The sequence below is a fragment of the Periplaneta americana genome, chromosome 3 (assembly GCF_040183065.1).
Source record: "Periplaneta americana isolate PAMFEO1 chromosome 3, P.americana_PAMFEO1_priV1, whole genome shotgun sequence".
Classification (NCBI taxonomy): domain Eukaryota; kingdom Metazoa; phylum Arthropoda; class Insecta; order Blattodea; family Blattidae; genus Periplaneta; species Periplaneta americana.
The window spans coordinates 49,632-69,498 of record NC_091119.1 but is presented as its reverse complement, the minus strand read 5'-3'; the positions used below and the strand labels follow the sequence as shown (position 1 = coordinate 69,498).

At 37.4% G+C, this 19,867-nt stretch overlaps 1 protein-coding gene across 1 annotated transcript; it reads left to right on the top strand.

Moving 5' to 3' along the window:
- The first annotated feature begins 405 nt into the window (after nt 1-405).
- Nucleotides 406-18,316, top strand: LOC138695716 (oocyte zinc finger protein XlCOF6-like). The gene is made up of 5 exons (XM_069819836.1): nt 406-586; nt 4,776-4,904; nt 6,949-7,056; nt 8,763-8,845; nt 17,062-18,316. The coding sequence occupies exons 2-5, from the start codon at nt 4,776-4,778 to the stop codon at nt 18,194-18,196; spliced, it is 1,455 nt and encodes a 484-aa protein (XP_069675937.1). The 5' UTR covers nt 406-586; the 3' UTR covers nt 18,197-18,316.
- The last annotated feature ends 1,551 nt before the right edge of the window (nt 18,317-19,867 follow it).

Here is a 19,867-nt window from a genome sequence, read left to right as displayed (position 1 = left end):
CTTTATCGAGCAAACAAGGAAGTTAATAAGATTAAACTCGTATTACTTTGATATAACTGCGCCGTCTACGTGAAACCTAGAGCTCAAGATGACAAATTATGACTTGCATGACAAGCATAGTTACAGATCGATTTTCTAAGCAAATCCCCCCCCCCCTTAAAAGCATGTTTCTTTCGTATTAGTCCAGGACATACTAAATGAAGAAAACTTGTCTAAAAGGGACGAATTAACCACCAATTTTATTTTAATTATAAACCCACATAAGTTATTTTTACCCTTCAGTGAAATAGTCGTACAAAATTGCGTACGACATAGAATGCGGTCGTACCTCGTACAATTAGTCAAAATAGTCGTATGCGTACGACTATAGTCCGTATGGCAACCCTGATTGAAATGCAATAAATTGATTCTCATCAAGATGGCCGTGAATACGGAATCTCATTTTTTCCTTAAAAACTCGGATACTCGCTATGTATGTTGAATCGGATAGTGTTTAGGAATCTCTGTACGAGTTACGCAGTAATTGCGGGTTCTACGTGCAGATTATCTCCGTAGATTATCGAGTACAAGTGGATTTATTGTACAGGTACAGTATGTAGGGGTTATAGTGTACAGTTACTTGAAAAATCCTAATTTATTTAAATGCATACTCAATAATGGCAAACTTTGCTCTTCTAAAAACTAGAAAGACAAGGTTTGTTCTATTGGACAACACAATATAATAGTGATAACTGAGTGGCAATAAAATTGCTGTAGAATATATTTAAATTATAAACGCTTAGTGAGGCAAAAAATAAAAGAAATTTCAACTTTGTGCAGTGTGAAAAATATTTGGCAACACAGCTAGTACCGTAAACTTGTATTTTCTACATTAATGAAGACGATATCAGAACTGAAATACAAAAGGCAATCCATGGAACACAGTGGTCGTGGTTCCAGGCATTTCTACCTTTCATGTCTTAACGTAAATGTAAGTTGCAAAGTACACTCCCTGTCCGGAGAACCTCAAGTAAGAAGTAGGAGAATGGGTAACTGTTAAATATGAAGAGCAAGTATACGCAGACCAGGTCAAAAGGATTAATTCAGGTAATAGAATTAAAATGTCAGATTGTGAGTACAAATGTCCAAAGGATTCAGACTGCATCATCTATGATCTGGGGGACATTGTAAAATTGATCACCCAGACAGGTGAACAAGAAGGAAGTTTCATATTTGAGATATCTGTAATCTTTCATGCTAATGTTGTCGTATTGTTGTTTGTTATACGTTAAATGTGTTGCTGTCTAACTCATTGCTTTGAGAATGCCAAGGAACCATGTTCTTGATTTCATTTTTCATAGTTTAATGCACAGTTACCATACGTGACAGCCGATGTCCCAAACGTGGCAACACTGTTAAAGGTGAATTCTACTCCGTTGAAGAGCAAGAAGTTAATCTGAATGTTCTAGTCGATAAGCAAACTTCACAATGAAAACATAAAAAATATGTCAAATTTTTAACATTGATAGTTTAGCTGAATTTTGATAGTAGTCTTACAAAAGCAATATGACGGTGGACTTCGAGTGTCCCATAGTGATAATAAAATCTTAATTTAGTAACCCTAGTAATAGGGCTTGCACTAAGTCTAAATGCACTCTGAACCTCCTGAAGTGTCCTGTTAGGTCTCATAACAAGCCAAATTATTTTGCAACTACTTTACTAGCTGTAAGAGTAATTATTTCAAAATAAAATTGTGAGCAACTGTCCCATACATGACAGTGGAGTGTTCCGTAGAGGAATATGGCATTTGAGCTGTGTCTCAAGAACTAGAGCTGATAGGGAAAAACTGGTGCCATTTTGGAATCAGCGAGTCGAATATAGTCAGGAACAGGTCTAACATGTGTGTTGGCCAGTGTTTAGTCCACCACATCAAACAGTGATGATCGACTTTCTTTATCAAATTTCTTTCATTTGGTATCCAAAACTTATGACGAATGATGGAAGTTTCTCTTCTGATAATTTTCCACTATAAGTCTAATTTTATGGTTTGTGAAAGAATCAACGTAAATAAAATTCTAGTTTTGAATTTTCTAAGCGATCACCGACTCTCAGACTAAAATATGATTCACAATTTATCTCTGGTGGCTTTAGTTTTATTGTTTTATTTGTTCGTTTTGAATACCACCTAGTGTGGTAGAATTCCTCACTTTTATGATTCTGTAGAAATCACCTTATGTATACTGCATTTGTGTGCCTCGTTTTATCGTGACAACGCTTTTTAGTTCTTTTAGCACTCTGATTATTATATTATTTATGTCTTTGTTATATTTTTAGATAAGGGCGCAAGTAGCCATAGTAGCTGACGCGCCCTTTTTAAACCCTACTACTACTACCCACTCTCAGACATTGTCTTCTGTGCCGATATCGACCCTTGCAAGGCAATGTATCGTAAACGCCACTTTTACCGAAAATGAGTTATGGTGCTATGGTAAACACATCAACTGTAAAAGTTCTGTGAGCTGAAATATTTTTTTTCCCCTCTGATAAGTTGGTTTCAACTATATATGCAATAATTTATCAATTTAGCAGAGAAGTAAATAATTATCTTATTATTTATATTATTATTATTTTATTACTATTATTATTATTATTATTATCATTATTATTATTATTATTATTATTATTATTTAGCGTCTTGAATGTTCTGTCTCTAGCATATCTTAGTGCTGATGGCGTAACATGTGAACAATATGACTTTGAAATATATGTTCAGGTTTCTACCCAGCAACAGTCCTGATATACACTCACAATTATAGTCCGAACATCTACAGAGTGTCTGTCAGCACCAGCCTGCAAAGAATTGTGCAAAATGATGTACCCAGTTTACATTTCAATTTGTTAAAAACGTTATTTTCACCTCTTCTACCTAGACCCCCAAAATTTGTATTAGTGCTGCCCCCCCCCCCCCCCAAAGGAAGATATTTTACCTTCATTGTTCTGCTTCGTAATATTGTGAGACTGTATCAGAATTTTCATTTTGACATTCGATTGTATCTACCATTTTTGATTCAATGCCCTCAACTTTATCAAAAAGACTGCACTATCACAGGAAATATGATATTTGTGATAACTGACATCTGTACTGATGCCCACGAAGTCCGATTCTGAAATATGTTCTTTCTGTTCTGCCTGTGTAAGAGGAGAAATTACATATTTACAGTAGCTTCTGTTTTGGTTTTGCACTGAAAAATGTTTTGACTACCTTTGAATCATTGAACGTTTCTGTAAACAACTTGCTTGTACATGTGGTGGAGTTGTAGGACTGGTGGTATAATAAGTAGTTAGTTGCTTACTGCAGGCCACTGACTTTAAGGCATCTCTGCGTTTAGCCGTAACAATGTGATCTTTGATATCACTTTCCCTCCATGTGCAATTGAAAAGCAGCAGCTGTGAACAAATACAGTTTCCATTTAGAATACCGCACTTGTAATATTTCTAAAAGAATGGAAATCTGTTCTTTTTCTAACATTAAAAATAATTTCAGTTAAACCTACCTGCAGAATTTACATTCCGCTTTATACTCGTTGCAACCTCTCTGCATTGCAGGCAATTCTGCTGAATACTCGTCTTTAAGTTTAATTTTACGTTTTGGTAGCGTAGTCACAGTAATAATAATAATAATAATAATAATAATAATAATAATAATAATAATAACAGTGAGAGTGTTTAGCCAAGCTATTTTAGTACAATGAAGCTTGCCAAGACTAATCAATAAACATAAACCAAGGCGATTGTAGTCAAGTTTCCAGTTGTTAACAATTGAATTTGAATATGGCGGCTGAGGCGAAAATTTCGAATACTTTTCATAGTGGACGTGACATCATATTATCGTAAAATGTACCGGTATATCAATTGACCAGTTCAAAAGCTTGACAACTAAAAAATTGCCATTTTTTAGTTATTTATACTACTGAAAGCCCCTTTCGGAGCTCTTTCCGATTCAGTATTGAGATAAGTCATATTTACAACCAAAAAGAAAAATGAAACTAAATTAACTGCTTTAGAAATAATTATAATTATGGACTTTACTAATTCATTATTAATACATTTCGAAATGTATTAATAATGAACTGGAAGCTTGTGATACACTCGTCCTGAATATTGACTCATTTCTAATTGTCGTGGTTATGAACCGGAACTCCGTTCCTTTCTAAGTGATTTATTTGAAACTTTCAACTGAAGATATCTCAAAACATGTTTTTTTGAGTGGTCGCACTTTTGAACTAGACAATAGATATATTCTGTAAATCCGGGATTTTTACCAAACCGCCCAGGACACTTCTTCCAACCTTCGAAACCTAGACAGTCCCGATTTTCCGAGACGTATGGCAACCCTGTGTGGCAGGGAAGTGAAGTTGTGACATTTACGATATGTGAAACAACCCTCTTCCTGCCAGAGGACTCTGGGTAAATTTTCTGGACCATATCTCATCTGTGTTGGATTTAGATACAAAATAACCTCTTCGTGTAATAGAATACTGCCCTACTCCTAGACTCTGCACCATCATGCTTGTGTTGTAACCAGTTGTCACACAATTTTTTATAATGTGTCTGTTGTAAATACTTATTTATCGTTATTTCATACCAATTTTAGTAAAAATTAGTTGAGAAAACGTATAGCCTACATTGTGTATAGTTCCGTAATATGTGCTGATGCTACTAGTAATTGCTTACTCTGCTCATGACACGCACACGTGGTGTACGAATGCTGATAGCAGTTCACTTTGTGTAAGCAGATGTCTACTTCTGACTCAGCCCTGTCAGTTGTGATGGACGGCATCAAGACAGAGCCAGAGGAAGTCGACCCGTTGGATCTGGAAGAAAATAACGACGAAGGTGTTGGAGAAAATAAAGTTTTACTGCAGGTAAGTTGAAAGACAATAATCAGCAGCTAACAGTATGTATCAGTACAGTGGGTGAGAGTTAAAGCAATGTAATCTCAGAAGTGTCTCTGTGCTAATAAATGACATTTATGTTTAATCTGGAATATTAGTACTGGCGCCTCCAGACAATTTGCATCTGCAGAATAGTTCAGTTGCTTATTTCGCCAAAACCTAAGACTTCGGACCTTTGACATCCCAATATTTTATTCACTTTTGTTATATAAGATTGTCGGACATTTCACGTCTGGCGATCACTGTTTTATTTTAACATTTTTTGTTGTTTTGACTAAATTTTTCCTTTTATGATGAGTAACAAATCATTTTTCCGGTAAGGAATTCGCGTCTAGATGTTTAGTATGAATATGTTTGTGGTTTGTGTTTATATTTCGCTTATGCTGCCGTTAAATTTATTTATTTTTATGAACCTTAGATAATGGGCGCAAATAGCCGCAGATTATAATGCGTCCAATTGAGGACCGTTTTTGCAAAACTTGCTAACTGCAAAATTTGCAAAATTGAGATTTTGATGGATTCGTTAACAAAAGGCAGGCCTCTACATGATGTTCAAAGCGTCGTAGTAAAATTGGGTTATTTCTCCTCATTGCAGTGTGTCAAAGTGTGATCGTTTTTTCAAAACTTGCTTTCTGCTATAAGTGAGAGATACAGCAAACTTGCTTACTATAGTGTTTTGTCTCTCCCGTAAAATTTAGTTTTATTCTATTATTTTGTTTTTCATTACATAGTTAATGAATTGCTGTAAAATCACATATTTAAACTTTATTTGGAACACTCTAAACTGGGATTGCAGTACACAGTAGGCCTATTTTTTGACGGGACCAAAAGGACACAATATATAGGCCTAGTTTTTTACATAAAGTGTGACAAAAATTTCATTTCATCCCATTTATTTTTTTTTTTTGTTACAATTTATTCTTGTTTTCTTTTTCATTTCTTTCTCAGTGGTAACTATATCAACAGGTCCAATGATCATCCTTCTTTCTGTTCTTTGCTGTATTCTTTCTTGTTTTGGAGCACGGCAGTCTTTATCGCAATTAAGCCTACAGTATTAATTTTTTTTTGCATTTGCAACTGCATTTATCAAATAATTTGTTTCCTGCTTCTTTGAATTTTGCAATGTCGTCATTTTAGTTGTCGTTTCTTACAAGGCTTCATTAAGTTTGTGTATTGATCATGGTAAGCACGAATCAGTTGTAATATTCTGTATGACTGACTTTCGGAATTGATGCCTTTACCTGGATTTCCTTAGTTTGATAGCAACTCTTTCTGAAATATGTCCAACAGTAGATTCTTTTGATTTGAAGTCAGGTTTTAATTCATTTTTGACCCGTAGGTAATATTTCATTACGTCATGATAGGTGGATAATTGTGATGGGTTCAGCCCCTCTGGCATTGCGAATACAGGTAGAAGGTCAGATTTCTTGCATTAATTAGAGATATTCTGATTTAAATACCCTGCAACATAAAAAGAATGAATTTCCATTAATTTTATTATAATATATAATACCTAAGAGTTTTGTGATTCCCAGTTTTCTTATAAATTGAGGTTTTTGTGGCACTTCAAGATGAAACAACAGGAGACCGAAAATATGCCGAGTCTTGTAACATTTATTTTTTAACATGTTCTGGTATCCTGTTCAGATTAAATCACTGGAGAATGTTCTCTCGCTAAAAAATCTGAACCTCAAAATTTTCTGAAAATTTCAACATATGATGTTCCTGGGGCACCTCTAAATATTAATCTAGAGAAAATAATATATTTTGCATTGTTCTTTATGATATCACCCCACAACTTTTCCCTGGTATTACATTTTCATTCCATAAACGTCATATTTCCACTGCACCCTAATGTGTATGTAGCTGTTAAGGTTTCGTGGCTATACACTGTATTACTGCTCCTCACAGTTTTTTATAGCTGCTGCAGAGACAGTCAAGGTCCAGAGCACCACCAGTAATGCATGAAATGGACTTCTGCAAACTATAAATGTGTTTGTCACGTGTTCTGCAGGAAGGAATCATACTGGGTCTCCATGTGGCTGGAATAAAGGCAGAGAGCGAGGACCAGAAGTGTGACCTCACATCTGAGGGACCTGCAGCGCCAACTATTTGCTCTGGGGTGAGTCAGCTTCTCTTACAGTGACGAGAACAAATGGATCAGTCCGTGAAGGGATTGAAGTAAATGTTAACCAGTTAGTTTTTATGAAAAGCGTGTGTGTTTGCACAGTTTTCCATGTCCGTTGTTCACTTGAGCAGACTGTGAACGAAATTGAAAGAGACAGATATAACCACTTGGTGGACAGAATAAAATGCTGGAATTTTCCAAGTCTTACATGACTGATGTCCTGAACCAAGCGCTTTGTATGTTAGTAAATGTACCACACTAAGTATAAAGGGCAGTACATATACATTGAATGCCATTAACTGCGTTAGATTTTGTGGCACATTTGAACTAGCATTGTGTAACAGGGTGAGACTTCACCTACCTCCAGTATTTTCAGGGGTTTAATTCATTTCAGTGCACAATTTTATTTTTGGATAAAGAATCTCATGAAGAAGGGTATTGCATTTAAATGATTTCTAAAATGATGCATAATGAAGTCCTAAAAATCATGTTGGAGTTAAGAAGTAGAGTGATAAAACAAGAAATCAGAGGATCCGTTTTCGTCTGTGATCACAAACAAAGCCAGTGCTGTCTTAATGAATTTAGTTGGTAGTAGTTTTTACCGTTGACACACTGTGAACGGTAATCCTGGTGACTGGTTTTGCAACTTCGTACCTGATTCTAATCGTGACGCCAACATTTTGACTGTTGTATTCGATGCCATCTTGAAAGAACAGGAATTTCTGACAGTGAGCACAAGTTAATTTGACAGGCATGTGACAGTGAAGCTGCCATATGAGTCTCTACTAGTGATGTTCAGATATTTGTAAGAGATTATTGTCCTCTTGCTGCATGCGTGCATTGCCATGGCACTCATGATGTTGAAGGCTGCGTGTGCAATACGAACATCAGTACAGCTTTTCTGATTCGCTATATATCTGTACCAGACCACAAAGATCATAGAAGCATGCTTACCCTTACACAAGTGGAATTTTTATTCACACTGAGGGATACAAACTTTGGATCCATGGAAGAAATCTTCGACTACATGAGGGTTATTTTAGATGAAGATGGATTTAGAAATACTAACTGTCTATCATCTGGGCACATAACCCATAAGGCTCATTCACAATGAAAATTAAACATAACGTAAGCGTTAACTTAAGAATATAAATGTTACAGTAAAATCAAGAAGTCATACCATCATTCATTATGGGAACATAAACATAACAGCAGTCATACTTGGTAACTATGGAAACATAACAACGACGCCATTTCCTCATATTCTGTCGCATACTTCAGCGCTCCACGATTGTGTTCTGTTTGCAAATGACGTAAGCATAAGCATGAAAGTTTGGAGTTTGCAAACTTTCATGTTAACATCTTACGGTAATGTTTATGTTAATGTTTATGTGAATCATTGTGAATGATCCCATTTGGTAGCCTGGGCGCAAACTTCTGTGTTTATGTTACGGTTGTGTTTAATTTTCATTGTGAATGGGCCTATACTAGTGGCTACTTCCCTTTTTTTTCATGGCATATTTCCACATGTAGAAATGACATTCGGTCTACTTCACAGAAATGACCTTGATCCAACTCTTGCTGTGAAGGACATGAATCTTTAGGTATATTGTGAACAGGAAACCTGGAGAAATTTTCGAATTTCATTGCTGCTCCCAAACATGACGTTCTGTATCTTTGGTTTATTTCCATTTTTTTAGGAGGAGTCACGTGATACAAACACAATTAAGGAAGAACTGAAGCTGGAATTAACAGAAGCGAATGATGACGTCTTCACCGAGAGGTGAGTGGTTTGCTAGTTTTCACTTCCGTCCGTTTCTTCGTCGCTTTAGTCCTGTGGTGATGTAGAATATAAATTTAATTGTGACCATTATTTGGTAATTGGAGAATTAAGGGAAAGACTATCAGTAGCTAAGCGAGTAGAGCAACAAACTAATATTAGTAGATTCAATATTCTGAAATTAAAGGACGACGAAACTAAGCAATGTTATCAGGTTGAAATTTCAAATAGGTTTGCTGCTTTAGCAACTTCCGACAAAGCTGAGGAAAAGTTAGACGTTAATAGCGTGTGGGACAATATCCGAGATAATATCAAAATTGCAGCTGAGCAGAGCATAGGCTATCATGAAACTAAGAAAAAGAAACCGTGGTTTGATGAAGATTGTTCCATTGTAGTAGATAGAAGGAAACAGGCAAAATTGAAATTCTTACAGAATCCAATTGAGGAGAATAGAGATAATTATTTCAATGAAAGACGGGAAGTAAGTCGTACACTTAGGAATAAAAAGAGAGATTACTTGAAGGAAAAACTTAATGAGGTAGAAACAAATAGTAAGAATAAAAACATTCGAGATTTATATAAGAGTATAAAGGAATTTAAAAACGGATATCAGGCAAGGGTAAACGTGATCAAGGATGACTTGCTTGCAGACTCTCATTCAATCTTGAACAGATGGAAAAACTATTTTGGGCAACTACTAAATGTACATAGGCCAAATAGAAATGATTGGGACGAAATTGAAATACAAACTGCTGAGCCATTTATACCGGAACCCACACTTTCTGAAGTCGAAATTGCAAAAGAAAATCTAAAAAAGTACGTCTCCAGGTATTGATCAAATTCCAGCGGAATTAATACAAGAGGGTGGAAGTGCATTATATAGCGAAATTTATAAACTTGTACTTGCTATTTGGGAAAAGGAAATTGTACCAGAACAATGGAAGGAGTCCATAATCGTACCTATTTTTAAGAAGGGGGACAAGACTAACTGTAGTAACTTTCGAGGAATATCACTTTTGTTGACATCGTTTAAAATTTTGTCGAATATCCTTTCGAGAAGATTAACTCCATATGTAGATGAAATTCTTGGGGATCATCAGTGTGGTTTTCGGCGTAATAGATCGACTATTGATCAGTTTTTTTGTATTCGACAGATATTGGAGAAAAAATGGGAGTATAAGGGTACAGTACATCAGGTATTCATAGATTTCAAAAAGGCATATGACTCGGTTAACCCAGATGTTCCTGACGTCCTTCCAGAAGGACGGAATGCATGGCTTAAGAAATAATGACGTAATAATTAATATTAGGCTCCAAATGTTACTATTGTTAGTCACGCTGCCTTTCGAATGTCCATTGTTGACGACTGCAGAGCAGCTGCAAGTTAATCGTCAGTTGTGAGCGAGAAATTAAGACCTGAATGTTGGACTTCAGTAGCGATGGTTGATTTGACTGACCTTGTTATAAATGGGTAATTATATTTACCGTAATTTACGGATTATTTTTTTGAAATTTATGGTGCAGTATCTCAAAGGTTAGGGCTTCCAATACACTTATGTGAAATTTGCATGAACGTACATTCATAACTAGTAATAACGTTATGTTTTCTAGCGTCCTTCTGGAAGGACGTCAGGATAATATGGTATTTTCTTTGTGTTTCCCGGAGAAAAATTACACTGCATGAACTTCTGGAAATCATGGATAGTAGTGAAACTATTCCAAACAGTGGTGTAGATGTCGCACTTTTGCTACCTCTAAATGCAAATGATGATTTGACTGATGAGGATTCGGGTGCAGAAGACAACCCATGTGTAGATAATTTGAGAGCAAGCCAGCTGAGTGCCGATGTGTTTGTAACTGACATCGCTATCAACAATGACTGTGAGGATTCATCATATGACATAGGATTGCCGTCTGTTACCTGGTCCATCTCCGCTATCTAGAAAGTGTAGAAGGACAAGATCTACAACGCCCTCTACAGCCCTGAAACAAACAAGGAAGACGTTATTGGGACAAAGGCTACCAAGAAATAAGATAGAGAGGAATCTGTAAAAGCAGGCTCAACACTCCCAACCACCAGTTCTACATTGGTCCCTCCAACTCTGCAGACAAACAAGGAAGGTATTACTGGGACACAAGCTGCCGAGAGAGAAACTACAAGGGAACCTGAAAATGAAGACTCAACTCTTCCAAGCACGGAATGACCTCTGATGTGTGAAGTACCACTCAAACCCGATGAAGAAATTCTAAACATGATGGTCACTTATATCAATCAGTACGCAGCAAAGAAGAACAGAGTAGGAGACTGCTCTGAAAATGAAATGATGATGTTTCTAGCTGTAGTCCTGCTTAGTGGTTATGTAGTAGTAGTTACCAGAAGAAGAATGTACTGGCAAGGGGAACAAGACAGTCACAATGAACTTGTGTCAAAAGCAATATCGAGAGACAGATTCGATTTCATCATGATGAAGTGGTATGTGTGTGATAACGATGACCTAGATAAATTTTTCCTCTGAGACAAGTTGGGCGCTTTTCAAGAGAGAAGAAACTAAGGATAGCTGTGCCTCAACCTCGTCTTTTTGAGTCATACAACAATCATATGGGAGGCATCGATCGTGGGGACCAGAACGTGTCTCTCTATCGGACGTCCATCCGAGGGAAGAAATGGTACTTTCCAATCATCGTTCATCTTATAGATGTCGCTGAACAGAACGCCTGTCTTTTGTACAGGCCTAATGAAGAGAATATAGATAATCTGTCTCTTCAGAGACGAGTTGCGACAGCTATTCTGAAATCAAACAAAAGGGATTCTCACCAGCAAAGGTAGGCCTTCCAAGGTATCAAAAATTGCATCCTGGTATGATGGACGGGACCACTACGTTTCTGATCTGCCAGTGGACATTCATACGCATAAGAAGCAACTGAAATGCAGGATATGCCAAAAAAAAGCAACCACAATGTGCCTCAAGTATGATCTGCCTCTTCATGTCAGCTGTTTTGTGTCTTTTCACATCAAGTGAAATGATTGGTGAAAGAACATTATTTACTGGATTAGTAAAAAAACATAGTCACTGGATTAGTGATAAGCATGAGTGACTGGATATCTACAGCTAATTCATGCTATACTCTGCGATATTTATTTATGTCAGCATGTTCTCAATTGTTTTGTGGTATTCCAACATATTATCATTCCTAAATAAATAGCAATAAATGTAATTGTGCTGAATGATATCTATAGTTTTAACATTATTAGGCCCTAAATGTTATTTTTAGTATTTCTTATAGTTTTTGAAGGACCACGAGTATAATTTTGTGGTACGAACTGCTGAAATTCGCTTGTCTATTACGAAAAATCTTTCTTCACATTTCTTATGAAATTATAGTCATTATCCTGACGTCCTTCCAGAAGAACGCACTTTTCTGCAAAACCTAGGAAGGTTATTACTTAAAAAACATACTTGTCCATTCCTAAGGATCACTATGAACAATATACACACCATCTTTCGAAATTTCAAACAAAAAAATAATTCAGGAACATCTGGGTTAAGAGAGAAGTTTTATATGATATTCTTATTGAATTTAGTATTCCCAAGAAACTAGTTCGATTAATTAAAATGTGTCTCAGTGAAACTTACAGCAGAGTCCGTATAGGTCAGTTTCTATCTGATGCTTTTCCAATTCACTGCGGGCTTAAGCAGGGAGATGCATTGTCACCTCTACTTTTTAACTTTGCTCTAGAATATGCCATTAGGAAAGTTCAGGATAACAGGCAGGGTTTGGAATTGAACGGGTTACATCAGCTGCTTGTCTATGCAGATGACGTGAATATGTTAGGAGAAAATCCACAAACGATTAGGGAAAACACGGAAATTCTACTTGAAGCAAGTAATGAGAGAGGGTTGGAAGTAAATCCCGAAAAGACTAAGTATATGATTATGTCTCGTGATCAGAATATTGTACGAAATGGAAATATAAAAATTAGAGATTTATCCTTCGAAGAGGTGGAAAAATTCAAATATCTTGGAGCAACAATAACAAATATAAATGACACACAGGGAGAAATTAAACGCAGAATAAATATGGGAAATGCGTGTTATTATTCGGTTGAGAAGCTTTTGTCATCCAGTCTGCTGTAAAAAAATCTGAAAGTTAGAATTTATAAAAGTTATATTACCGGTTGTTCTATATGGTTGTGAAGCTTGGACTCTCACTTTGAGAGAGGAACATAGATTAAGGGTGTTTGAGAATAAGGTGCCTAGGAAAATATTTGGGGCTAAGAGGGATGAAGTTACAGGAGAATGGAGAAAGTTACACAACGCAGAGCTGCACGCATTGTATTCTTCACCTGACATAATTAGGAACATTAAATCCAGACGCTTGAGATGGGCAGGGCATGTAGCACGTATGGGCGAATCCAGAAATACTTATGGAGTGTTAGTCGGGAGGCCGGCGGGAAAAAGACCTTTGGGGACGCCGAGACGTAGATGGGAAGATAATATTAAAATGGATTTGAGGGAGATGGGATATGATGGTAGAGACTGGATTAATCTTGCTCAGGATAGGGATCAATGGCGGGCTTATATGAGAGCGGCAATCAACCTCCGGGTTCCTTAAAAGCCAGTAAGTAGGTAAGTAAGTATCAGTACATTTGTTGAACAGCTGATTCTAAAATACACACCACAATATTTTGTGGGGTCTGAAATGACTTAAATTATGCACAACAACCATTACAAATACAATATACCCACCTCTATCACTTAAAGTGTCTCCTCATAATTCCACTACTGCTCCCATCTTATCCTCCTGCATGTCTCGGCTGATCCACACAGCTGGCCAGTCCAGTATTCTTCATCATGACCTGCCGTTCTCTGTCTTTGTTTAGCTTGATCGGTTCAACATAATTTTCTTATGCTGCAAACTTAAACGTTTTTGTTCTCTTGCAAATTATGCTCAAGTTTTCCTCATTAGCAGCAATCTCGCACGCAGTTAGTAGATATTCCAATTAATATATTTCTATTTGCATATCAAGTCTCTAAAGCCTTCCTGTGTGCTACATTAAATAAATTTGTTCATTTTGCATTACATTGCGTGAAGTTACGTAGACAGTGTGCCAGATCAAATGTTAAGCAGATAATGTAGCTGTATATTATTAATGACACAACACATTTTGCTTATAGCTGAAAATTTATCACACACAACGGAAAATGCATAGTCCAGTCCTTGTACTAAGTTCTCTGTTGTTACATTGCGGAATCTTGTGAACCTGGCTTATGAACCTTCTCACTGGGTCTTATTCTTAGCTTTAGTAAATGTGAGCTGCTAGACTGTCTGCAAGTATCTCATTGTTTTATTGTCCTACATAGATTATTATTTTCTTCATATATCTGTCTTTGTGAACCCTCAGCCGTTTTGCTGCATAAATCGCATTCTGCAAGCTATTGTTGAGTGAGTGTAACGACCCCACCTTATCATCCCCCTCTTTAGCACCTGCAGACGAAGTTAGAACTTATCTTCAAAACGTTGCCCATTCATTTAAAATTAAGATATGGAAGGAAGGCCTATCCACACCGGCTCTTTGTAATACTATATCTCCACATGATGTTGCAAATCCATGTCTAAAATGTAGGCCTATATGCATAAACATTGTCCATCTCTTTAATGATACATCTTGTTGACAATATGATTATATTAATTATTGGTGTACAGTAGAACCCCGATTATCCGTCACCCTATTAACCGATTGGTGGATTATCCGTAACTTTCTTTTTTTTGCTTCAGAAATATATGAAATATTGTGTTTTGTATTAGCACGTTACTTTTATCTAGAGATTGTTACTACAAGTCCTTTCTCTTACACGGTATGGTCTACTGTTCGAATTGTCGTACTGTATAACTTCTATATGAAATGTCTTCTACGGTGAGGCGTTCTCGGCCTATCTAGTATTGTTGGTTGTAATAAAGTACAGAAAAACCCTGCCATGAAACGTTATGATCGGGATGGAAATCTGCTTGTCTATGTAGTTGAGTAACAACACACACTCTCTCAATAAAACATTTATTGAGAATATACTCACCAAACAATAACGCTGCTGCTTCTTCACAGTAAAATGTTCGTAACTGAAAAATAGCATCAATAAAGGAAATAGCTTGTTACCTTACATTCGTAAAGACTGCACATTGTTGCCATCTTACTCGTAAAAATAACTCGCACATAACCCACACTGCTTCAAGTTTCCAGTTGGTTCGAAAGTCACATCACAGCTAGAGCCAGAACACAAATCTAATATCGCCGTTATTTAGTCCAAGTTGGCTGCACTCTCCCCTGAAAAATTCTCGAACCCAGTTCGATGTTTATACAATTACGACGCTCGCGATATTTAAATATACTTTCTCGCAACTCAGTCACGATTATTAGCAACCGATAACTACGGTTACCACACTCTAACTATCTCCAGATCTGGCGCCACTCTCACACAGTTGGTTCCCGTATACGACACGTCCTTCCTCAATGATACTGTTTGTAGACCCGGCTTTACTTCCACATAGTAAACCCCTCTGCTACACTTCTTTCCTCAACGAGTCGTAGTCTCAGACTACACTCTCTACACCCTTCCTACTCGAAGGCTCCCCATTGACTCAACTCTACACAACCTTCCTCAACGAAAGTCCGACGCAGACTGACTACTACCAAAAATATTTAATGCACCCTCGAAAAATATTTTATGCGCCCCGGTCTTAACCAATCAAATGACGCTATTACAAAATAATAACTGGCCCCCGTAAAAATATTAACTGGCCTCCGACCAATCATAAATCAAAACGCAATCACGTGAAAATTGAAGAAAAGAAAACAAACAACTAAACTAGAGTAGAAGGTAAGACAGAAAATGGATAGGAAGTGAGCCATCTATGAGGAGAAAGAGGAACTAGAACAAAAGTGGAAAGTTAACTAGCATAGAAAGGAAAAGATAAAATTGAAATAAATGGTTGTGTGCCGAAAAGAAACGGCACAACGGGTCAAAAGAAATCGTGTTTTGCTAAATATAAAAAAAAAGTGTAAATAATTGAATGGTTTGGGGAAAGAGAAACTGTGGCTCACCTCAGAACAGAATTCCAGTTTGGAGTACATAAAGTATGTAAGTGCAGAATACAGGATCTTCACTAATATCTTTCCCCACTTGGCCATTACAAGGAGTTTCCTTGCCCTTAAAAACCCGTCGTTGACAACGAGACTTCAATTGTGATCCACTGCCTTGCGTCTTAAGTACAAGTCCATAGAGGAAATTACCAAAGTATATTATTCACTAAATTTACGAAAACCTTTTATGATACGGATTATCCGATTTTTTCGATTAACTGTTCAGCCCATCCCCTTCATTACCACGGATAATAGAGGTTCTACTGTATAAGAAAGAAATAAGACTTAATATTTCTGACATTATAGAACTCTTTACACTTTCTACCTAGAACTTTTCGTCACTTATGAAGAGTAAAAGGATTACCGGTACCTATTTTTTTGGGTCTGCTGCATTTGGTTATCCAAAAATCTATAACTACTTGCTTAATTTAAAACCACTTTCTCTAATGCAAATCTAGTGTTTCAGGTAAAGCTCCCTGTTAGGCAGATTTGCGTACGTACCAGAGGTCCCGGGATCGATACCCGGCCCTGGAACAATTTTTCCCTTGAAATTATTCAAATCTGCTTTACAGGGACCTTCACCTGAAAGACTAGATTTGCATAATATATACGTCACTGTGTACGTTAACAGAAAACCACAATTCCAAGCCACACAGAGATTGTGTGCACTCGATGTGGGTCTCTGGCGTTTCGTCAGTCCACGTGAGTTGTTGGATATAAAAGGAAAAGTTGAGACGGTGTCGGGTGGAGTTCCCGGGTAGCTCAGTTGGCAGAGCGCTGGTATGTTCAATCAGAGGTCCCGGGATCGATGCCCGGCCCCGGAACAATTTTTCCCTTGAAATAATTCACTTTCTCTAATGTTTTGGAAGATAAGCTACAATGAGTGATGCAACCCTTCCAACTCTCGGATTATTTTCTCAGTAAGTAGATCATAAATGTCCACTTATTAATTATATATTAGATTCGATTCGCATTATCTGTGGTTTTTTAGAACATTATAAAGAAATAGTTTCAAGGGAACTCTGTTCTTGGTGATTTATTTTTCAGCGTTGTATAAGTTGTTGCTACGTTTGTATTGTAGCTTTGCAGTTATCCAGGACCTTGAAGTGTCGGCACAATGCCACTCAACTCAGCAAGATAAGGCCCGCATCATAAGGCAGGTTGCGTCTTGTGAGGGGCGTGTTGACTTGCCTACAAGAGTTGGCACCAACTCCAGGAAGTGCGACGTTTGCGGCAAGGTTCTTGCAGCTGCTCACTCCCTGAGAAGACATTTACGAACTCATACAGGTGAGAAGCCGTTCAAATGCGATGTTTGCGCAAAGTGCTTCTCATCTGTGGAAAGTCTGGAAAAACATTTGCGGACGCACACAGGCGAAAAACCGTTTAGCTGCCAAATCTGTAACAAGAGTTTCTCGACTTCGGATGTTCTTAAGGTCCACACACGCACGCACACCGGCGAGAAGCCATTCAAGTGCGACGTTTGTGGGAAGTGTTTCTCCAGAGCCCAGATACTGAAGTGCCACCAACGGCTTCACACCGGCGAGAAACTTTTCAAGTGTGAAGTTTGCGGGAAGAATTTATCGAGATCGGGAAATCTCAAAATCCATTTACGCCAGCACACGGGCGATAAGCCGTTTAAATGCGATGTTTGTGAAAAGACGTTCACAGAATCTCGACATCTCAGAACTCACGCACTCTTGCACTCCGCCGAGACTTCGTTCACTTGCGACGTTTGCGGAAAATGTTTCTCAAATCCGGCTTATCTTAAGATCCACGCTCGCCAGCACTCTGGTGTGAAACCGTTTCAATGCAATATCTGTGGAAAGTGCTTTTCGAGCTCTGGAACTCTGAACATGCACATCCGGAGCCACACGGGGGAGAAGCCCTTCAGCTGCAGTGACTGTGGGAAGAGTTTCTCGAAGTCTGGCGATCTCAAAATTCACGCACGGCAGCATACTGGAGAAAAGCCGTTCAAATGTGAAGTGTGTGGAAAGTGTTTTTATGAATCTGGAAATCTTAGAGTTCACTCACGTGTGCACACAGGCGAGAAGCCGTTCAAGTGTGAGGTTTGTGATAAATCCTTTTCTGTCTCGAATATTCTCAAAACACATTTACGCATGCATACAGGCGAAAAACCACACAAGTGCCATGTTTGCGGCAAGTGCTTCGCAGTGTCTCACAGACTGAAAACGCATTTACGAACACACACGGATTAAGACCTTACAAATGAAATACTTATTGTAGTTCTCACTGTTTTCTCTTTGTGTAATGTGCAAAAGCGTTATGTATGTATTTTAGTTAACTTCTATTTGAATATGCAGTTTCTATATCCTCTTAACACAAGTCATTACAGAGCCTTTATGTGTCCTTATTGTTGAGGTACAGGACACTAATACACTTGACATGGCAGAGTAGAGTAATTCTGTAAATATCTTTGTACACATTTCATAGCGTAGACCTGTCTCCTATGGCACTTACTGTCAACGTTGCTGTTTACCCTGCGGACAGTAAAGTACTCGCCATTAATAGACAGATTTATAAACCTAAGTTACATCGGTGTATTGGATTCACCAGCAATCTTTATAGTCATTTAAATTCAAGTCATAGCAACACATTAAGAAATACTTACCTTAAATGCGTTAAGGGAACACAGGGGTGAAATTTAATAACTTTACTTGAAAAAAAAAAAACTGATTTTTTTAAGTTTACAGTAAAAAATTATTTAGACTTTCGTAAATCGAAATATGTTGAAATTATTGTTGTTGTGTCGCCATTTTTAAAGGGCTGTGTACAGGCATTTAAATGTCCGACACGCCCACTTACTGTGCGAAATACATGTACACCTGGATGATATCAAAGTATTTGGTCCAGATATCTGTATTTCAAAGGAAGAGTGCAAACTATGTTTCTAAGAGGCTTGCAACTGTTTTCAAAATTCATGTAAAAGAATGGACAGTAAAAAATGTAATTTTGGGCGGATGTATAGGTAGAAGTCTAAAAGGCTGACCAGTTATAGAAATGCAAGTACTGACAATGCTCCTGATGTCGTGAAAATGATTCAGCCATAAATGTCACCATCGGTCATTACCTATATGTCTACCGAAGACGACCCTCAACATGGGAAATGTCCAGCAGGCAAAACATCTTGGTGCTTCTACAGCGGACAGCGAACACAAGGTCAGACTCCAGAGAGTGACACTAAAATGAAAGTAACACTGACACCTGAAGCTGTAATTAAACTTATGCCAGTGCACCAGAGGCTTGGCTCCAGTGCTGCGCAAAAGGTAGAACTCAGAATGCTAATGACAGCACTCACAGTGTTATTTGGAAGTCCAAAACAAGTATTTATCTCAAAAAAAGGAGTTAGAGTTGGCATAGTTAGAGGTTAGGTATTATGTCGGGTATTGAAAAATAACAAAATCGTCAATCACTCTGAAATGAGTTAAGGTAGAAACGTAAAATTTTGTACAGAACCTACTGGCAATGACATATATAAATGGTTAAAATTTGAAAATAATTGGTAGAAAATTTTAAAAAATTACAAATTTCACTCAGGGTCCCTGCAGACGAGGTCACTTAGCAGTGGCGCTGCTTAATGCACTCAATTTTTGTAGAGAATTATTCAGTCTTCCAGTAAAGAGGAATGTAGGAGGAGATACTTTTGGAAACCTTGCTTATATAAAGAGAAAATAGAACAGTTGTCTTGTTCCATTGATTGGTTTTGTGATAGAATCCACGAAAGGATCTTGAATTTCTGGAATCGGTAAATGCAATTAGAGGCTATTTTTCTCTGTCCACTCTTAAACTGAACTACATAATTTTCCATTTTAGTTCAGATTTGTTTTAATGATGAGTCAACATTTGAAATCTTAGTTAAAAATCCTCAG